The following is a 17906-nucleotide window of genomic DNA, read 5'->3' as shown; positions in this document are numbered from 1 at the left end:
TGTTTTTTGGACTTATCACTTTATTATAAATCCACAGACACAGCCAGAGAGAGAATGAGTTGAGGAGAATTGCATCAGTTTCAGATGACGGCAGGACCCTCAATCTGACTGAACCCCTCACCTACAATCATCTGGGTGTGTCCGTCAATCTGCCTGATGGGACTGCATTTCAAGCAAGAGCAGAGGTGGGACTTCTTACCAGAAACATTGTTATCCGTGGATCCAACAACCAGGAGTGGAATGATCAGATACCAGCTTGCGCTGATGGATTCGACACAGGTTTGGTTGTTTCTCCATCTTGGACAGAATTAAGAACTACATACACATTTGTAAATGCTGCTTAAAATAATTAATGTTAGATATGCTCATTAAAACATTACACAGTCTAAATGATGCATTACATTAATTTAAATCATATTTCACATTTTCGTATAGGAGAATTTGCAGTCCAGACGTGTTTCCAGGGGAGGTTTGGAGAGGAAGTAGGAAGCGATGAGTTTGGTGGCTGCATCATGTTCCATCCACCACAACCAAACCAAAACCTGGCAGTTGGAAGAATTGAATATGTTGAGGTAACAGTTTGATAAAGGAATACAAATCCCAAATTACTAAAGTTTCAAAATTCCCTTTGGACCTTTTAGATTGCAATCATAGTATTATTCATTTATTTTTGTAGATTTATCATGCTGGACAGGCGTTCCGTCTGGGACGCTACCCAATCCACTGGCATCTCATGGGAGATGTTCAGTACAAGTCGTACGTGCGTGGCTGTGCCATCCATCAATCTTTCAACCGTGCTATAAGCATCCGCAACACTCACAACCTACTGGTGGAGCGCAACGTCATCTATGACATTAAGGGTGGAGCCTTTTTCATCACAGATGGTACTGAGACAGGAAACATCTTGCAGTATAATCTGGCAGTATTTGTAAGACAGAGCACAAGTTTGCAAAATGATGATGTGACTCCGGCTGCATTCTGGGTAACAAATCCAAATAACATAATTAGACATAACGCTGTGGCTGGTGGGACTCACTTTGGATTCTGGTACAGCATGAACGATCCTGATATTCAATCTTATGAGACCATCTGTCCGAAGAGAGTACCACTTGGGCAGTTCTTCAACAATTCAGTGCATTCTCAGGGCTGGTTTGGGTTATGGATCTTCCAAGACTATTTCCCTACATATAATAGTTTCTGCTACTACTACTACTACTCGACTCCAGCACCAGCCGTCTTCCGTCGCCTGACGTCCTGGAACAATGAGAAAGGAGCTGAGTGGGTGAATGTTGGAGCTGTGCAGTTCAGTGAGTTTCTCATGGTCAATAATGAGAAAGCAGGAGTGGAGGCCAAGAGGATATATCGGGAATATGTCAGTAGATGGGGGCTGGAAGGAGGTGCAGCTGTGGTAAACAGCACTATTGTGGGTCATGTGCCTGAGCTGGGAAATGATTACTGCACCACTCATGGTGTTGTTCTGCCTCTGGATGATGGTATGAGTATCATCAACACCAAGTTCATTAGCTTCAACCGCTCATCATGTGCAGCTGTCGGGGTGGCAGAAATCATTGGAACCTGCACGTTCCGCTGTGGAGGCTGGAGTGCCAGATTCAGTGGAATCCAATACTATCAGTCACCCAACAAGGCCAGATTCAGATGGGAGCACGAAGTGGCGCTCATAGATACTGATGGATCCCTGACAGGTACAGACCTATAACACAATAACATTACATATTAGAGATTATAGCATAGAGCAAACTGATATTGAAGTGTAAATGAAACTGTAAGAGCTTTGGTGTAATAGTCTCTTTATATTTCTACAAAAAAGGCCAAATTAACTCCAAAGTGGTGCCGATGAGTAACCTGCTAGACCCAGGTCACTGCTATCAAGCAGCAGATTGGAGTGTTGGCGTCCCTGGAGCTGTATGTGACAACACCACTTACTTCCACCGGCTGGTTTTCTACAGGCCCTCTTCCTTTTGGTATAACAATGTGATTCTCACCAACTCCTTTGGTAGGCTGAAATAAAACAAATTTGCAATGACTGAGATTTTTTCAGTACAATTCAGTTTTCATGAATGAAAGACCTAAAATCTCTCATTAGGGTCATGTGTGCTACCCTTTCTTCAAACGATGGTGACCCACTCATATGGCTGGATGGCGCTGGTGCCTTCAGGCCAAACCTACAACTGGCAGTTCGAGTATGGTTCCCACATCACCAACATGTCATATAATGGAATGATCTATGGCTTTAAGGTGATGTGCGGGCATGACACAATTTCTTTAAATTCATGTCGATCACAATTTAAGTTCCCCAAAATAAAAATGCTGTCATTATTTACTCATCCTTGTATTGTTTCTACCCACATGCGGTTATTTTTCTGTAGAAATTAATGTATATATAAAGCAGCTTTTAACCAGTTAATTGTGTATATGACTATCATAAATCAAATAGTATCAGTTTAAAGTAGTTTCTGTGACTTGTTCACAGTCTGCACATGGCATACAATAGGGTAGGTTTAAGTACAAAATAGAAGTCATCTTTCAATTTCAAAAACGATAAAAATTTGGTTGCTTTACACTTTACAGACAATGTGTTTTTTTAGAGCAATACCAGCAGGTTTGCAATTGCATAAGTAAATAACAAGTTTTAATTTTTGGTTATACAATTCCTTTCATTTTTTTGTCTAATTCTTTGCCTGTTTTCTTCACTCACAGCCAGAAAATTACATCATCCTGAATCACAACTTTACTCAAGCGCCTGACATGTTCCAGATTATAGATCAACGAAATGGTTCCTCCCAGCCTCTTAACCCTTCAGTGAATGTAAATGGCGACTGGTACTTCAACAAGTCTTCAAACAGTCTCTACTACATGGGTAAAACTACTCATCACTTAATACACAATGTTTGGTTAGGAGGCATAATGTTGAGAGGACACACTTCAAATCAGTTCCTAGACAGTGTAATGTTCAAATGTCTACAAAATGTATTATCCATTCAAGGGCATCTCAATACTGCAGAGTCATACATATTAAATGTTTACTATATTTTGACTTCAGTGTCTGGAAGAGATCGTACAGCTAACCGGAGGAGGAGGAACAGCGTGGACCGGTCCCTTAAAGACAGATATCTGTACTTCTCTGTGTATCAGTGTTACTATCCCAAGTGTATCAAACCAACACAACTTCCACCTCTTCCACCTCCTCTACCCGGCAATTTTACCTCCGTATCCAAGTATGCTATAGACACACTTGCTCAGCACCTTTATTTTTATATTACCACATTATCTGTTGTTTGACTTTGTTTATTTAATACACAGCAGAACAAATAATGGTTGTAGTCTCTGGTCAGATGACTCATTTTGGAGGTCGAGCCCAGAAAACAACTTTGCTGTTCCACAAACAGGCTCTAATGTGGTCATTCCGTTAGGTAAGCATCTCTAATGCTGCAAATCCAAAACCGTAAAAAGGGTAGTTTTTTGTTTTGTTTTATGTATGTAAAACCTTAAAGTTGTCACAAATGTACACATTTCTCACTTTGTTTTAAAGGGAAATGTGTGATTGTAGACACAGTAATTCCTTCCCTGAACAAGCTGACAATACATGGAGTTCTGGAGATCCCAGACACAAATAATGGCACCTCCAACAGCAGCGTTTCTCAGTATAACAACGTTGTTCTAAATGTCACATACATCTCCATTCAGGTAACAGTCTAGACCAAATTGCAACCTTTGAACTGGAATCAAACTTTTTTAGAGTACTGAATTAGCTTACTAAACAATGAATAGAAACAAGTCAAAAACAAATTGATAAGAAAAGTGAAGATGGATAAAATAGAAAAGATGTATTCTCGATCATATTTTTAATTCAGCTTTGCATTTGGTAAATAGATATTTTTAGTGATGTTGGATGTTTAACTGAAAAATAAGTAAAGGCACTAATTTGACTTTGAATTTAGGGTGGACGTCTAATCGCTGGATGGGCCGATCGGCCCTTCAGAGGTGAACTACAGATAATACTGAGAGGAAACCATCTCACACCCGATTGGCTGTTGCCTGACATAAACCAAGGGTCTAAGGTGTTAGGTAAGGGCACTAAACAGATAGCACAGTTCCTTAGAAAAGTAATTCTTAAAAGAAATAAATGCAGAAAACATAGTAAGTAACAAACTAAAAGTTGATGTTTATTGAAACATTGCCATTTTCCAGGTGTGTTTGGATCTCTTGACCTGTATGGCATGCCACACAATGTGTATCACACTAAACTGGCAAGAACAGTCGAGGCAGGAAACAACACGCTCTCTCTGGAGGAAGCTGTTGACTGGAAGGTCAGAATCTTTTTAAAGATTACAACCCTGCACTTACTGCCAAAGAGAATTTTACTATGGGTTGCAATTTGAAGTAAACTTTAAGAATAATTTTACAGTAATTGTAATTTAATGTCATGAACAACTGGTAAACTATCAAATATTAAAAGTACCTCATTACATATTACATCATTGTGTTCTTCCCATTTGCACTTTAAACTTACAATTTTTTGTTTCCATATAACCACACATGACATAATGTCACAACTCTTTATTTTACCTTCAGGTTGGAGACAAGATTCTTCTGTCCACCACCAGTTATGACCCGTGGCAAACAGAAATCCGCACCATAACTGCAATTTCCGATTATGGCCGCACGCTGATCCTGGACCGGCCTGTAACATACACACACATTGGTTTGTACTGTACTTAACACTTAAAACGTTGCAGGACACAAATAAGACTTTTAAACCTGGGAACCCACACTTACAAAACCAGCCAATATACGTATTCCTCAAATAATGGCCTTTTCCTTTTACACCATGAATGTTAAACAAAGATCGGAGCTACTTTTCACTCAACCCCGTCCCCTTCAACTTATTTCACGCGGAAATGAAATCAAAATACTGAAGTAAAACGATAGCAACTTCCGGTTCACGGGGACTTTAAAACACTTAATTTATAACCTCAGACATTACGCAAAATATTTCTTCACGTTCACTGTTACGTTTACATCAACTCTTACCTTCCTGCGTGTTTTTTGAGCTGTGACTGTATGAGGAGATAGAGGGTTTGTTTTGTTATAGCAAGCTATTTATAGCGTTAAACTTGCTCAGATAACACCTTAATTTTTTGCTTAATGTGTTTAAACACTACGTGAAAAATGAACGACAAACTGTGTGACGGTTGGCCGCATTACCTCACTCTGTCTGAGCGATAATGTGCGTTAATGCGGAGTGATATCACAAAAATGGGATTAAACGTAGTTCCGGTTAGTTTGGCAGAACAGCGCAAGCAGCGTTAAAAGTGTAGGCCAACTCCACTGGGCACATTTGATCTTGTCAATTTAAAATAATAAACTTAAGAAAATCAAATCTACACATTTATTAAAATATCCCGACATTAATGGCTACGCTGCAAATACATTTTTAAAAGGTTTCTCAACTGGGCGTTCACTGACTCCTAGTGGTCCTTAGCGTAACTGCAGGGGAGTGTGTAGAATAATTATAAAAAAAAAAGATTTAAATAAATGTTTGAAATAAATGTAAAAATAGCTCCAAAAAAAGTCCACGTTTTCAATTAATGCCAAAATTCTGCAAGATTAATAAAGTGAGTTGATACTGCCCCCCAAAAATTTCAACAATTAGTTTTTGGAATGAAGGGTTGAAGCATAGTTGTTTTTCCATTTAATGCTATGTTCTGTATGAAAAAATATTACATATAAATTAAAAAATGATTGTATACATAATTGTACATCATTGTAAATGTATTATCTAATACATAATTTGACACTGGCCGTATAGGACAAAGATACAGTGTGCCAGAATCATCTAGAAGCTATCAGCTTGCAGGAAATGTGGGTCTTCTGACCAGGAACATCAAGATCATTGGACAGGAATATCCAGAAATGAACACACAGTCTTATGGAGCTAGAGTACTGGTGGGAACATTCACAGAAAGAGGAATAACATACAGAGGTATAAACCTTATAAAAAAGAAAACAATACTTTTCTGTAATTCTTTAGAACTTGCCGGTTAGTGACTGATAAAGTGATTAATTTACACCCTAGTACAACAAAAACACTTGTGTCGGAATCATAATTGTAAACTTACCTGCAAATATGATGCTTGCTTTACAGGAAAAGCGCAGATCAGAAACGTTGAGTTCTACCGCACAGGACAGGAGGGATGGAACGACCCGTCAGACCCGCGCTACTCTCTGGCATTTATGAACCAGGGAAATGTAAGAGATCGTGAAATCTTCATTCTGATGTCTGATGGATGTTTTCTGCACACCACATTCAGAACTGTTATGCATTGCAGTAAACACTGAAACCAAATGGTGATTTTATAGGTGGCTGGTGAGTCCTACATCAAGGGATGTGCTTTTCATGATGGCTTCGCTCCTGCGATTGGGGTGTTTGGAACAGATGGACTGAATATCGATGACAACGTGATCCATCACACTGTTGGAGAAGGTGCTGAAACAGTGGCATCTACAGTCAACTATTGTGCAAATGGATTCCCAATGGAGTGTGTTTTAAATTATTTTCTCTTTTGCAATTGTCATCTTACTGTATTTATAAAGGAATCAGAATATGGGGCGACAAAAATGCTGTACGGAGAAATCTGGTAACTCTTACACTGTGGCCGGGATCCTACAAAGGTGCAGCAGAGACTTTCAACACTGACTGGAATGCAGCCATTGAGGTATCATTTTCAATAGAAATAATAATACTGTAGTGACCATACCATTATACAGAAAAAGTATCATAATCATGTCTTATGGTATTTATATGACTCTCCAGGATATTTTCACATTTATACAATTTTAAAACCATTAGCATGGTTTTCCATGGTTCAGACCATTTACTCAGTATTGTGAGTCCTACCTTCCAAAAAACATGCAATATCATTGTAAAAAAATTATTGTTGGGACAAAATTAAAAATAATTGGACTCCTGAAAAAGCAGAAGCTACATAAAAATGTTACTCTATGTTTTAGGTGAATGAAGCAACCAACGTGATTCTTCAAGGGAATATTGTGGCTGGGTATGAACGAGTGGGATTCAGAGTTGACGGAGAACATTGCCCAGGTATATAAGATTGGGGCTTATTTGGGAAGGTATAGTCATAGTCATTTGAAGTAAAACGCTTATATGTGTGTAATTTTTATTACTATTTCATAATATGTCAACAGGATCTTTACCATTAGGGGCACAATGGAGTGAGAATGAAGCACACGGTGGTCTATATGGAGTCTACATGAATAAAGACGGATTTACTGGTTGCTCTCAAATCCAGGGTTTCACAGTCTGGAGGAGTTTTGATTTTGGCATTTACGTTCAAGTATGATAAACAGCTTATTTATACCCTAAAACTCATGAACAGTAGAGTAATTATAAAGTGTTGTATAAAAGGAACACTTTTATAACACTTGCTAATTATACAAACGCAGTATGTGATCGTGTGAGCTTTATGTCATTTCCTGTCCTCCAGGTTTCCATGGATGTGTTCATTTCTAACGTGACCCTCGTTGATAATGGAATGGGCATCATGCCTATTATCTACAGACCTCCTTCTGTCAGCCATGAATACGCCAACAAAACCGTCCGTGTACAGGTGATGCAAAGATTGCTTCAGTCAGAAGTTTTGAGATGTTGCCCAAATAATATCAAACTGTTTTCATTTATAAAATTGTTACATCAGTAAAGTAATAGTGTCAAATTGTTTATATTTCATGACCGAGACATAAACTGTTGTTGTTAATATAACCAGGAACATTATATTTCAATCATGCATGTTTCCTGTTTTTTTTTCAGGGGTCTCTGATTGTGGGCAGCAGCCCCAATTTCAACTGTTTGGACAGGCTGGCAACAACGGAGACCTATGTTTCTCTCAGTGCAAGCCACAGAGCACCACGACCCCCTAAAGGTACTGTGTGACTGTAGCAAACTACACAAGGGACTCGAGAGGTTGGGGATCCAAATGCAGTAGTCTTAATAACTGGGCAAATCCAAGATCATTCAAATACCATGATCCATCCAACAATGAAACAAAGGAAGAAAATATGGAAATTACTGGGACACTGGGCTTAAATAAACAGATAATAGATAATAGACCAATGTAAATGAGACAGGTGAATGCAATCATGGGAATTATTCTAGCAAAGGGTTATGGGTAATGTAGTGTAGAGTGGCAGTCCAGGGGAAATGGGGAGTGCCCTCTTGTGGAGCATTCCAGTTGGTGAGTGTTACAGTTAAAGTAGTTTATTAGCATAATTAAAAAGTGCAATATTACATTTACCTACAGATTATTTTATCCAATGCGATTTGCTGTACATTTTAAGGTAAAAAGGTATATGCGGTATAGAAGTGCATTTTCTGAACTTATTTAATTGTTGAATGTACTTAATTATATTGATTTAATATAAATCTTGCATTTTCTGTGTGCAACAGGTGGCAGGTCTGGTATTTGCTGGCCAACATTTGAATCTGAACACAACCAAGCACCACAGAGACCTCACAATGGACATGTAAGCTACAACGCCATAGCTGGTTTACTGACAGTCTCCGGTAAGACACATTCTCCCAAAATATGTTCAATTTGAATTAATCTGAAATGAGCTACAAGCTGCTAAAAATGTATTTCTGTCCCCAGATACAACATTTGTAGGCTTCAAGAATGTGTGTTCCACTGAAAGAAACTACATGTTCATGAGCAACCCAGGAAATGAGGATCTACAACATCCAGTCAGTGTTGAGAGGATCACAAAGATAGACAGCACAGAAGAATCTCTAGCATTCATTCATAAGCCTGATCTGAGGTAAACAGATTTGTCATTTTCTTAACACAATGTCCAATACAAGCTTAATGTGCAATTGTGACCCTAAATAAGTGCAACAAGTATATTATGATGTAAAAGTGATACATTTGCTGTTACCGTAGTAAAGTGAACCCATCAGACTGTGTGGACATGGACTGTGATGCTAAGAAGAAGACCATGTTGAAGGATCTGGATGGAAGTTTTCTGGGTGCAGTAGGAGCAGTGGTGCCCTATTCAGAGTACGAGTGGAACGGGGATCAGCGACATGGACTGGGCGATTACCGCATCCCTAAAGTCATGCTCACTGCTCTCAACGGCAGCCGCATACCTGTCAATCAAATAGCTCCTAATAAAGGTACATCCAAGTTCCACAAAAAACATTCATATATTATGAAACTGTGTTTTTTCTTTCTTGCACATGTAAGTATGATGTTTTATGTGTACAGGTGTGATCAGAGACTCTTGTTCTTACATGAGCACCTGGCAGAGCTACAAGTGCTTTGGACTGAATTATCAGATGCTGGTCATTGAAAGTCTAGACGCAGATACAGAGACAAGACGTCTTTCACCTGTGGCCATCCTGGGAGACTCATATGTGGATCTGCTGAATGGTATAACCAACAAAACTCTTTTCCTCTTTATTTAAATTTACATTAAATCAGTTTCTCTTGATATTAGTCATTAAGTCATTGTTATGGTATTTTTTTAAACTTACTGTGGACATCTTATTGTCATTACAGGTCCACAAGATCACGGCTGGTGTGCAGGCTACGCCTGTAGGAAAAGAGTCTCTCTCTTTCATGCCATTGTGGCCACCAATAAATCCTTTGATATATTTTTCACCAGCACAACACCACAGAAGTTGAGACTAATGATGCTCAACGCTAATCCTACAGAGGTAAGTCTGTTAAGCATCTACAGGTCAACTTCCTATATAATAATTTGATAAAAAAAACGTTATTTTCAATGTTCATGAAAAGTTCAAAACATCTTTTTGCATAAAGAAATGTTCATGGTGCTGTGTTTGTTGTACTAAATGTTTCTTCAACTAAAGATAACATCTTTGTAGCCCAATCATACATTTAAGACAGAAGGACTTTATAGGATTTATACAACAACTTCTGTTCTCTACAGGCTGTTAGAGTGGGTATATTTTACTCAAGCCCTCAGCGGTTAGACATCTATGTAAACAACAAACTTGTTGCCCCAACTAACGCTCAGTGGAATCCAGGAAACACTGAATACACACCACTCGAGCCCACATATCCAGGTAGAGTACAGTAGTCATGCAGAATGATATAGCTCCCCCTACAGGCTGAACAGTTGCTAAAATGTACAGTAAACCAGAAAAAACTGCAATGTGAGGGTTTCTCATTGTAATTCTTTTTTATTCCTCTGTTCTCTTTAGGTCAATATCTTCCAAGTTTTAACTCTGATGTTCATGGCTCAAACTTCTTTGACCCGGACTACAAAATGTTATACATACTTCTCCGTGGCTCAGAGCCGCTCCAGATCCGCACTTCACCGCTTCTTGTCGTGTCCTTCAACCTCCCGGCCATGACTGAGGCGCAGTTCTTCGGTCCTAGTCTGATCAGAAATCTGGCTGCATTCCTCAAAGTACCGCAGAATATGATTCGAATCACCAAGATCGTCCGTGAGGGCGGCGGGGCACGAAGACGGCGCTCAACTGGACTGACGGTGGAGATTGAGATCAGTCTGCCACCCATCCAGACGTTTAGCACCAACAGCACAAATAACATTAACAGCACCGACAGCAGCAATAACACCACCGGCCCCACTGGTAGGGCCAGAAGATGTAAATAAAGCATTAATTGATTTGTAAGATAACTTCACAACATCTAAAATACCATTTTGAACAGTTGCAGAGAACGACCAGCAGTTTTTGATTCTGAAGAACATCGCTGATGATTTGGGTCGTGCTGCAGTATCAGGGAATCTGAGTCAGTCCATCGGCTTCAACGTGTCGTCGCTGCAGATGATCCCTCCTCCTGTGTCTTCCAGTGACCCATCCTGGAATCAAGTAAGATTTCAGTCAGCTCATGTTATCACTAAAGTTGCATTTCATATTAAAAAAGATGAAAAGCCAGGCAGTATTGGGAAGGGACTAAATAAAAAGTGACTATTACAATGTATTGAATTGAATGACTTTACATCTCATTTTTCTCTCAGGTGGCCACTCAGGAAGTGACTCGTGCAGACCAGCAGATGGAGTCGGTCAGGACAGTGTCTTCTCTTGTAATGGTGGTCCCGCCGGTGGCTGCGTTGTATCCTGGACCCCTTAGTGTGCAGCCCAGCATCATGGCTGTGGACTCAGAGGCAAAACTCATCTTAGCTTTGAAAAATACCATCTGTTTAATGTTATAAATGTATAATTGTAATGAAGAAGCTTGAAATTGTGTTTCAAAGGCATAGTTTGTAACAATTTAGCAGGAAAATATAAAAAAACACTAGGTAGCCTAAGTGTTATATTTTTTTACAGCTGAGTATTTTCAATATCTCAAATGTTTACAACTACTTGTAAATCGTGAGAAAATAGCCATTCTAAACAGTGACACAGGGCTGTGCAGTCACCTGTCAATGGCGTCATATCCGCATTACACTTTGTTACCAACTTTACTGACGCAGAAACCGCACATGTTGTGGACAAATACGGAAGTAGTGTCTAGCATCAAGCAAGCCACTAGCTTGTTATGAGCAGTCACTTATTTATGGACCACAATTATACGCAACACTTATAAAACTTTATTACTTCACCTCATCCGCTGACATGATTCCTCTATCCGGTATGATTGATGATCAGCAGTGGAGTTGAATACAACAGATCCCATCATTCACGCTCCTTCACAGCCTCATCAAGCTTCGCTATTGTTGTTGTTTTGATTGTGCGCCCTATAGCGGCGGCTTTTACAAACTGTAGCTTTAATAAATTATTTTTGTGTGTGTGTTCTTAGGGTACCTGTGTGTCTGTGGGTGTGACGAGTCTAACAATCTCAGCTGTGCTCAAAGATGCTAATGGATTTCCAGTACAGGGACTTACTGGAAACACCACCATCTTGTTCAGTGGCTGCTGGGCAAATTACACCGACCTCACCATCTTAACCAGTGGTGAGTCATCTCATTTCTATAATCTCGTTGGAAGACACACATAAAACAATGTATTATTTGCCAATTCCTAAAAAGAGTAACCAGTTAATTTTGGATCCTCTGATAAGTAATTTCATTTTCCTCGCTTTCTTTATCCTTTCTACAGGTGGAAACTTCAGATTAGCATTTACTCTGAATAAATTGAATGCTCAGTCTAGATCCTTTACTGTCAGAGCAGTTACAACTCCTTCAAAACATCCAGATACAACTACTGTCCCCACACACTGCATCTTTTTCTGTAACTCTAGTCCATCCATCACATCACCATCTGTGTGTCTGCTCATGCTGTTAAATGGACTCCTCCTGTTCAGACAAACCTAGTGACAACTCTAACTACAATGTTCCTTCTGTTAAAAAATCATAATTATTTTTCTCATTATAATACCATGTTTTCTAAAGCTATACCTTTGAAGTCATGTTTATATTTTACAACTTGACTTTTTGAATAGATAATCAAATTGCTTTACTATGAATTATTTACACATTCACTTGTCACCAATAAAAATCGAGATTTAGCATCCTTGTACTGTCTGTTATGTTTTGATAAATTAATCGGGTCCTGGTATGAGGAACTGTCACTAGATGGCGTACTAGAAGTCCAACACACCTATGCAGGAGAGTTATGACAAAACCACAAATCAATAATCCTGATAAAGCTTAAGTACTGGAGGGTGAGTAACTGATGACAGAATCTTTTTTGGGGGGGTGAACTATCCCTGTAAGCTAAAGGAAAGGGTGCGGTTGAACTGCTTGTTATGGACGTTGTCAGTCAACCTACGCCTAGAGTGCCTGTCACGGTTTGCGGACAGAACCCAGACGCAGACAGCAGTGAAGGGCTTAACAGAAAAACCTTTATAACACAAAATCAAAACCCCCGATGACGAAAACATAAATAACAAAACAAGAAAGCGAACCAAAACTTAGAAAATCAAAAAAAGTTAGAAAATCAAATAAGTCCAAAACACGACTAGCAAACAGGAACAAGGTGAACGTGAATAATATATAAACAAATGAATCATATAAAACTGCATAAAGTACTTTTTTTAATTAAAGCATTACAAATGTGAGAAAGATACATTAATGCATGCATTTTAAAGTTAGACTTGAATTTTAATGTCAATTCCACTATTGTCTACATTACACAGTATTTAGTTCAATTACATCCGAAGTAACTGTGATAAAATGACTGAAAAAAATAAGAGGGGAAAGTAATTAAATTATAGTAACTAATGACTTAGTAACTAGTTAAACCCAACACTGGAGGCCCTGGATGTAAAAGAGTATATTAGCGTTCAAGAAATGTTTTAGCATTTCGTCACCTTAGATTTTAAGGTTCTATCTGACATTTGTTATTCACATATTCTTATCCTGTGACAACTTATTTGCATTATGCCATGTTTGTTTTTGTTAAATGTGTACATTTTGGGCTTTTTTAAAGACAACAAAACGGTTCTAGCTGTAAGCCAATCAGGATCAGCTGTCTTTGTCATGTGACCAGCCTCCTCCGTGACGGGGGAATATCTGAAGAAACAGTGCAAAGCAATTTTTAAAAGAAACCTCAAGGTTGACTGTATTATTTTTTACTCTTGTCAAGGAGAGAAGCTCAAACTACAGTATTTTATCTCATTTGTTTTAGGTTTTGTTGCGATTAATGCCTTACGTTTTACAATATTAAGCCAAAGACCAAATAGTCAATAATGTCAAGTCTTAATAATAACAATAAACATTATCATCATCATATACCTATCTTAAATTAACATCTGCACTATAGAAAAAATATTTAACTTATGCTTAACTTGAACAAAAAGGTAATGCGTCCTAAAATATAAATATTTTATATGTCAACACATTATTACAACACTAATTTCATGTTTTCAAACAAGTTTCTTGTTTTGATAGAAAATGTATTGCTTTCATGAATGTTTTGCAGACAGAACCTTATCATTTTAAACGGAAAGTGATATCTCAGAATCAGAAGGTTCTTTCTGACCTCTTCCAAAAGTCCCCATTTACAAATTAAAAAAATGTTGATATTGCACATTTACATTTAGTGGCTTTGTCTTTTTCATGTACGCGAGGTAGTTGTTCCCATCATTTTTGCAGTATGAAATGCAAAATCTTTGAAGCTCAATATCTCAAAAGCATGTTGTTATGATGTGTTATGACAAAGTGCAATCAAGGAAGGGCCCGTATTTACAAAAAAATTTAATCTTATCACAAAATATTTTATGTTAAGAGTTTCCTCTTAAAACCTATTCACAAAACTTAGAGCAAATTTGCTAAACAATAGTAAGTAATCTTAGGCTAAGAGAATATGGATGATGTCAGCAAACCCATTAACTATGGCCACAGTGACTGGCTGAAAGGGAAAGGGGCTAAATCAGAGATTTAATCATTAAAATATGTAGAAGGGACCATGTCTGAGGTTTAAAAATGGAGATGTGGAATAACTACAGTGACAATGAAATCCATTTTTTAACATTACCTGCAGCCGTCTTTTCTTCCATTTATCTTCTAGTTACACGCATCAGCATTTTGATACATTTATTGTGTCAGTGACTGGCACTGGGTTGCCAACATTAATGTGAAGTAAAAATATTAAACAATAGACTTGTATAAGCTTATAACTGCATTGATCTCAGGTGACTTTGGGGATCTTCAATATTTGACCATGGGGTCAGATGTAAACATCACAGTTACTGAAGTAGTCAAAGGGAAGGCCAGTCTGGAGAATTTCACACTGCTGTGGGGCGGCGTCCCATCACCTCCTCTGACTTATGATGCATCTGAGACTGAGGTTTCTGTTTGTTTTGTGTTTGTGTTCAAATGTAAAAACATTTTATGCTTTTTTTAACATATTTTTGACACTTTTGTGATTAAAGGTAATGGAAGCATTAAATATGATGATCTCAGCAAAATGTCTATCACAGATTCCAACCACTGAGAACTCCAACGTGAAATTCTTCAGAGATCATGAAGACGGTAGAGCAGTAAGTACTGCTTGTGTTGATAATTCAAACCAAATTAGTTTATATTTTGCATAGACACCTATTGTTCCAAAAATCCTTTAAAAACATCTATTACTTTGACCAAACATTACCTTTCTCTCTCCGTCAACCAGTCTTCAGGGTCCCTGGTCAGAATCAGAGCTTTTTGTGGCCGTTTGTCTCTAGGAAGTCCAACTGTTATATTATGAAATGCTTTTCTCACACACAACAAATTTTACAACAAAACTTGTTTGTTCGAGAAAATGTTGGTCCTCTGATGATGTGGCCTCTGACTTTTAAATAATTTTTTGTGACACCCAAAAATATTTTTTTTGGCATTTTATCCAGGCATTTACTCAACTTACCTTATGACTATGTGAAAGTCAAAAGTTTAGCATGTCTGGGCTTTTCTGTTTCTAAAAACAAGGGGTACCAAGACTATCCAGTGAGATCTTATTATACTGCAGCTTTGTATGAGGAAAAGATTAAACTTTCTAAACAAATCTTGCTTGACAGCCTCACTTACTGCAAATGATGATTAAAAGCAGACCGAAACTTCTACTATAAATACACTGTGTTCCTACAAGGAAGATGTTTTCAGAAAACATGAGGGGAATGTTTTGGGTAGACAATTCTTTGAATATTTTATGATGCAGACAGCATGGACAAAACATTAGAACAGGTAAGAACCAAAAACAATGTGTGCAAAAACAAACCTACTTTTACATGTACCGTTAAATACTCGCTGTAGTGGCTTTTTGAGACAGGAGAGAAAGAAGAGAGCATTACAAATATTACACAGGTTTAAGTCACATGAAGACAAGCTGGTGTTGGTTCAGAATTACAAATGTATCTGTAATCTACATCAATAACTTTTATGTTTAGAAAAGTCCATAAAAGTCACCACAAATTTCAAGTAACAGATGCTTTAGATCATCAACTGACATGTGTAACTCCACCTCAAGACAAAATACATAACGTGACAAACCTGGTAATCTCTTGTTTTATCTCTATATCAGACACACATATCAACTGAATACATCGAAAATGTTAAGAAGAGATCATGAAGGTACAACTGCTGCCAAGAAAACTCAGGACATTCCAATGTCCTTAATAGTCTTCTTACTTTTAAATCTGCTCAAAAACATGTATTAAGAATGTGCAACATGACTGTGTTTGTATGCATACAATTATCTTGTGTGTTCAGTGTATGGTCAGGGTTACGCCTGGAGCCCGTCTGCACTTATAGTCTCAGTTGGGGACACAGTGGTTTGGAGCTGGGAGGCACAGGCCTTTGTGACACATGCATCAAGTAACCCCTGATCTTGATATGGTTTCATGCCCCTCACCTGTTCTCTGCTTATTTGGTTCTTAATGAAATGCCCTGGTGTTTTCTGTCTTGTGGAATAAAAGAATAAAAATAGCAAAGGAATAAAAAAATACTAAAAAGGGATGGTTCACAAGCAAATGAAAATTCTAGAAACCAAACAACAGCGGTATCCATTCACTTCTTTAATGACACAAAACCAACGCAAGTCAACGGATAACGCTGCTGTTTGCTCATCAACTTTCTTCAAAATATATTTTGAGTAGTCCTCTTGACTACTTTTCATAGATCAAGGAGCTAATTTTAATGCTAAAACACTGTGTGAAATACTCTAAGAGCAAAGATGTAAGAGCCCTAAAATGATGACTGACACATCCATTATTTTTAGGAGCTTCTCTGGCATGTAAATTATGGAGCTAGTTCAGCTTTAAGATGAACCGGGTCCTGGATGTAAAATAGTGGATTAGCTAAAGAAATGTTTTAGCATTTGTGAAAAACTGTAATTCATTACAATTTTTAGGCATGTTCTGATGATGTGTTATGACGTAAAGTGCAATCCAGGGCCCATATTTAACATTTACAAAACATTTTATCTTATCACAAAATCTTTTAAGTTAATAGTTTTCACTTAAGACCTATTCACAAAACTGAAAGCAAATTTTACTAAAGAATAGAAAGGAATCTTAGGATCTTTGATCATGTTCAGGATCTTACCCAAACAAGTATGTACAAACTGTGAGAACAGACTGCTCCATATGCTTTCAAATGGCTCTTGCACGGTCGAACACACCTCTTGCCAGTTGGCATACGGGTAGCATCATTTAAAGTTAATAACTTTTATGTTACAGTTCAATTACAGGTTGAAAAGACTTACAATACTCTCAAAGAAAATATGTTTTCCTCTAAATTAACTATCAATAATATATTAAATCATTTAATATTGATCTGGTGGAATATTAGTTAAAATTATATATAAATAATTGCCATGTATTATATGGCATTATATAATTTTTCTCATGATGGAATGAATTAAGTAATGGATAATGAATGTGTATTAAAGGTAGTTTACCTTTTTTACGACCACACTAACCACTTTGCTTCATTTCTATTTGCTTTTACTTTGGTGCTTTATGTGTCATGATTCTGCCGCATCATGTCATGTTTCTCTTGGTTTAGTGGCAGGATCATGACAGAATCTTATGTTTTGTGTGGAGAGAGGTATTTTTGGCGCTTTTGGACCTCCAAACACTCTCTGGTCTCGTCTTTGTTCCCATACTCTCATTACCTCGTTATTGATTAATGCCCTACACATGTTCCCCTCTTGATTTGCGCCCTTATTTAATGCCCTTGTGTCTTCTGTCTTATGCTGGGTCATTGTGGTTGTGTGGTGAGTTCTTGTCAGTCCAGTCCAGTCCAGTCCAGTCCAGTCCAGTCCAGTCCAGTCATGTGTAGTGTTGTAGTTAATGTTTAAAGTTTATTTTAGTCTTGTTTAAGTGTAGTACGTCTTAGTCCTGTTATGTATCCATGTTTTGTTATGTTACCCCCACGTGGGTCTTTGTTTTATTATTTATTAA

General features: G+C 37.9%; 1 protein-coding gene across 1 annotated transcript in view; it reads left to right on the top strand.

Moving 5' to 3' along the window:
• LOC306910473 (fibrocystin-L-like) overlaps positions 1-16328 on the top strand; it is a gene marked incomplete at both ends in the record, with an annotated part of 35391 nt that extends 19063 nt beyond the window's left edge. Inside the window, 33 exons of the mRNA XM_079485050.1 lie at positions 38-279; positions 436-572; positions 677-1703; positions 1829-2014; positions 2105-2256; positions 2719-2878; positions 3062-3236; positions 3343-3431; positions 3551-3705; positions 3960-4086; positions 4210-4328; positions 4594-4723; positions 5831-6004; positions 6167-6270; positions 6382-6505; positions 6616-6737; positions 7033-7123; positions 7228-7376; positions 7527-7649; positions 7850-7961; positions 8486-8602; positions 8688-8853; positions 8976-9208; positions 9300-9464; positions 9594-9751; positions 9988-10123; positions 10262-10606; positions 10740-10894; positions 11044-11190; positions 11826-11979; positions 14661-14821; positions 14949-15000; positions 16213-16328. Coding sequence (XP_079341176.1) covers positions 38-279; positions 436-572; positions 677-1703; positions 1829-2014; positions 2105-2256; positions 2719-2878; positions 3062-3236; positions 3343-3431; positions 3551-3705; positions 3960-4086; positions 4210-4328; positions 4594-4723; positions 5831-6004; positions 6167-6270; positions 6382-6505; positions 6616-6737; positions 7033-7123; positions 7228-7376; positions 7527-7649; positions 7850-7961; positions 8486-8602; positions 8688-8853; positions 8976-9208; positions 9300-9464; positions 9594-9751; positions 9988-10123; positions 10262-10606; positions 10740-10894; positions 11044-11190; positions 11826-11979; positions 14661-14821; positions 14949-15000; positions 16213-16328 — 5803 coding nt within the window. The remainder of the gene's footprint in view (positions 1-37; positions 280-435; positions 573-676; positions 1704-1828; positions 2015-2104; positions 2257-2718; positions 2879-3061; positions 3237-3342; positions 3432-3550; positions 3706-3959; positions 4087-4209; positions 4329-4593; positions 4724-5830; positions 6005-6166; positions 6271-6381; positions 6506-6615; positions 6738-7032; positions 7124-7227; positions 7377-7526; positions 7650-7849; positions 7962-8485; positions 8603-8687; positions 8854-8975; positions 9209-9299; positions 9465-9593; positions 9752-9987; positions 10124-10261; positions 10607-10739; positions 10895-11043; positions 11191-11825; positions 11980-14660; positions 14822-14948; positions 15001-16212) is intronic.
• Between the last annotated feature and the right edge of the window lie 1578 nt (positions 16329-17906).

Source organism: Barbatula barbatula, assembly GCF_947034865.1.
Source record: "Barbatula barbatula genome assembly, chromosome: 21".
Taxonomy (NCBI): domain Eukaryota; kingdom Metazoa; phylum Chordata; class Actinopteri; order Cypriniformes; family Nemacheilidae; genus Barbatula; species Barbatula barbatula.
This window is presented reverse-complemented; position numbering and strand designations above follow the sequence as displayed.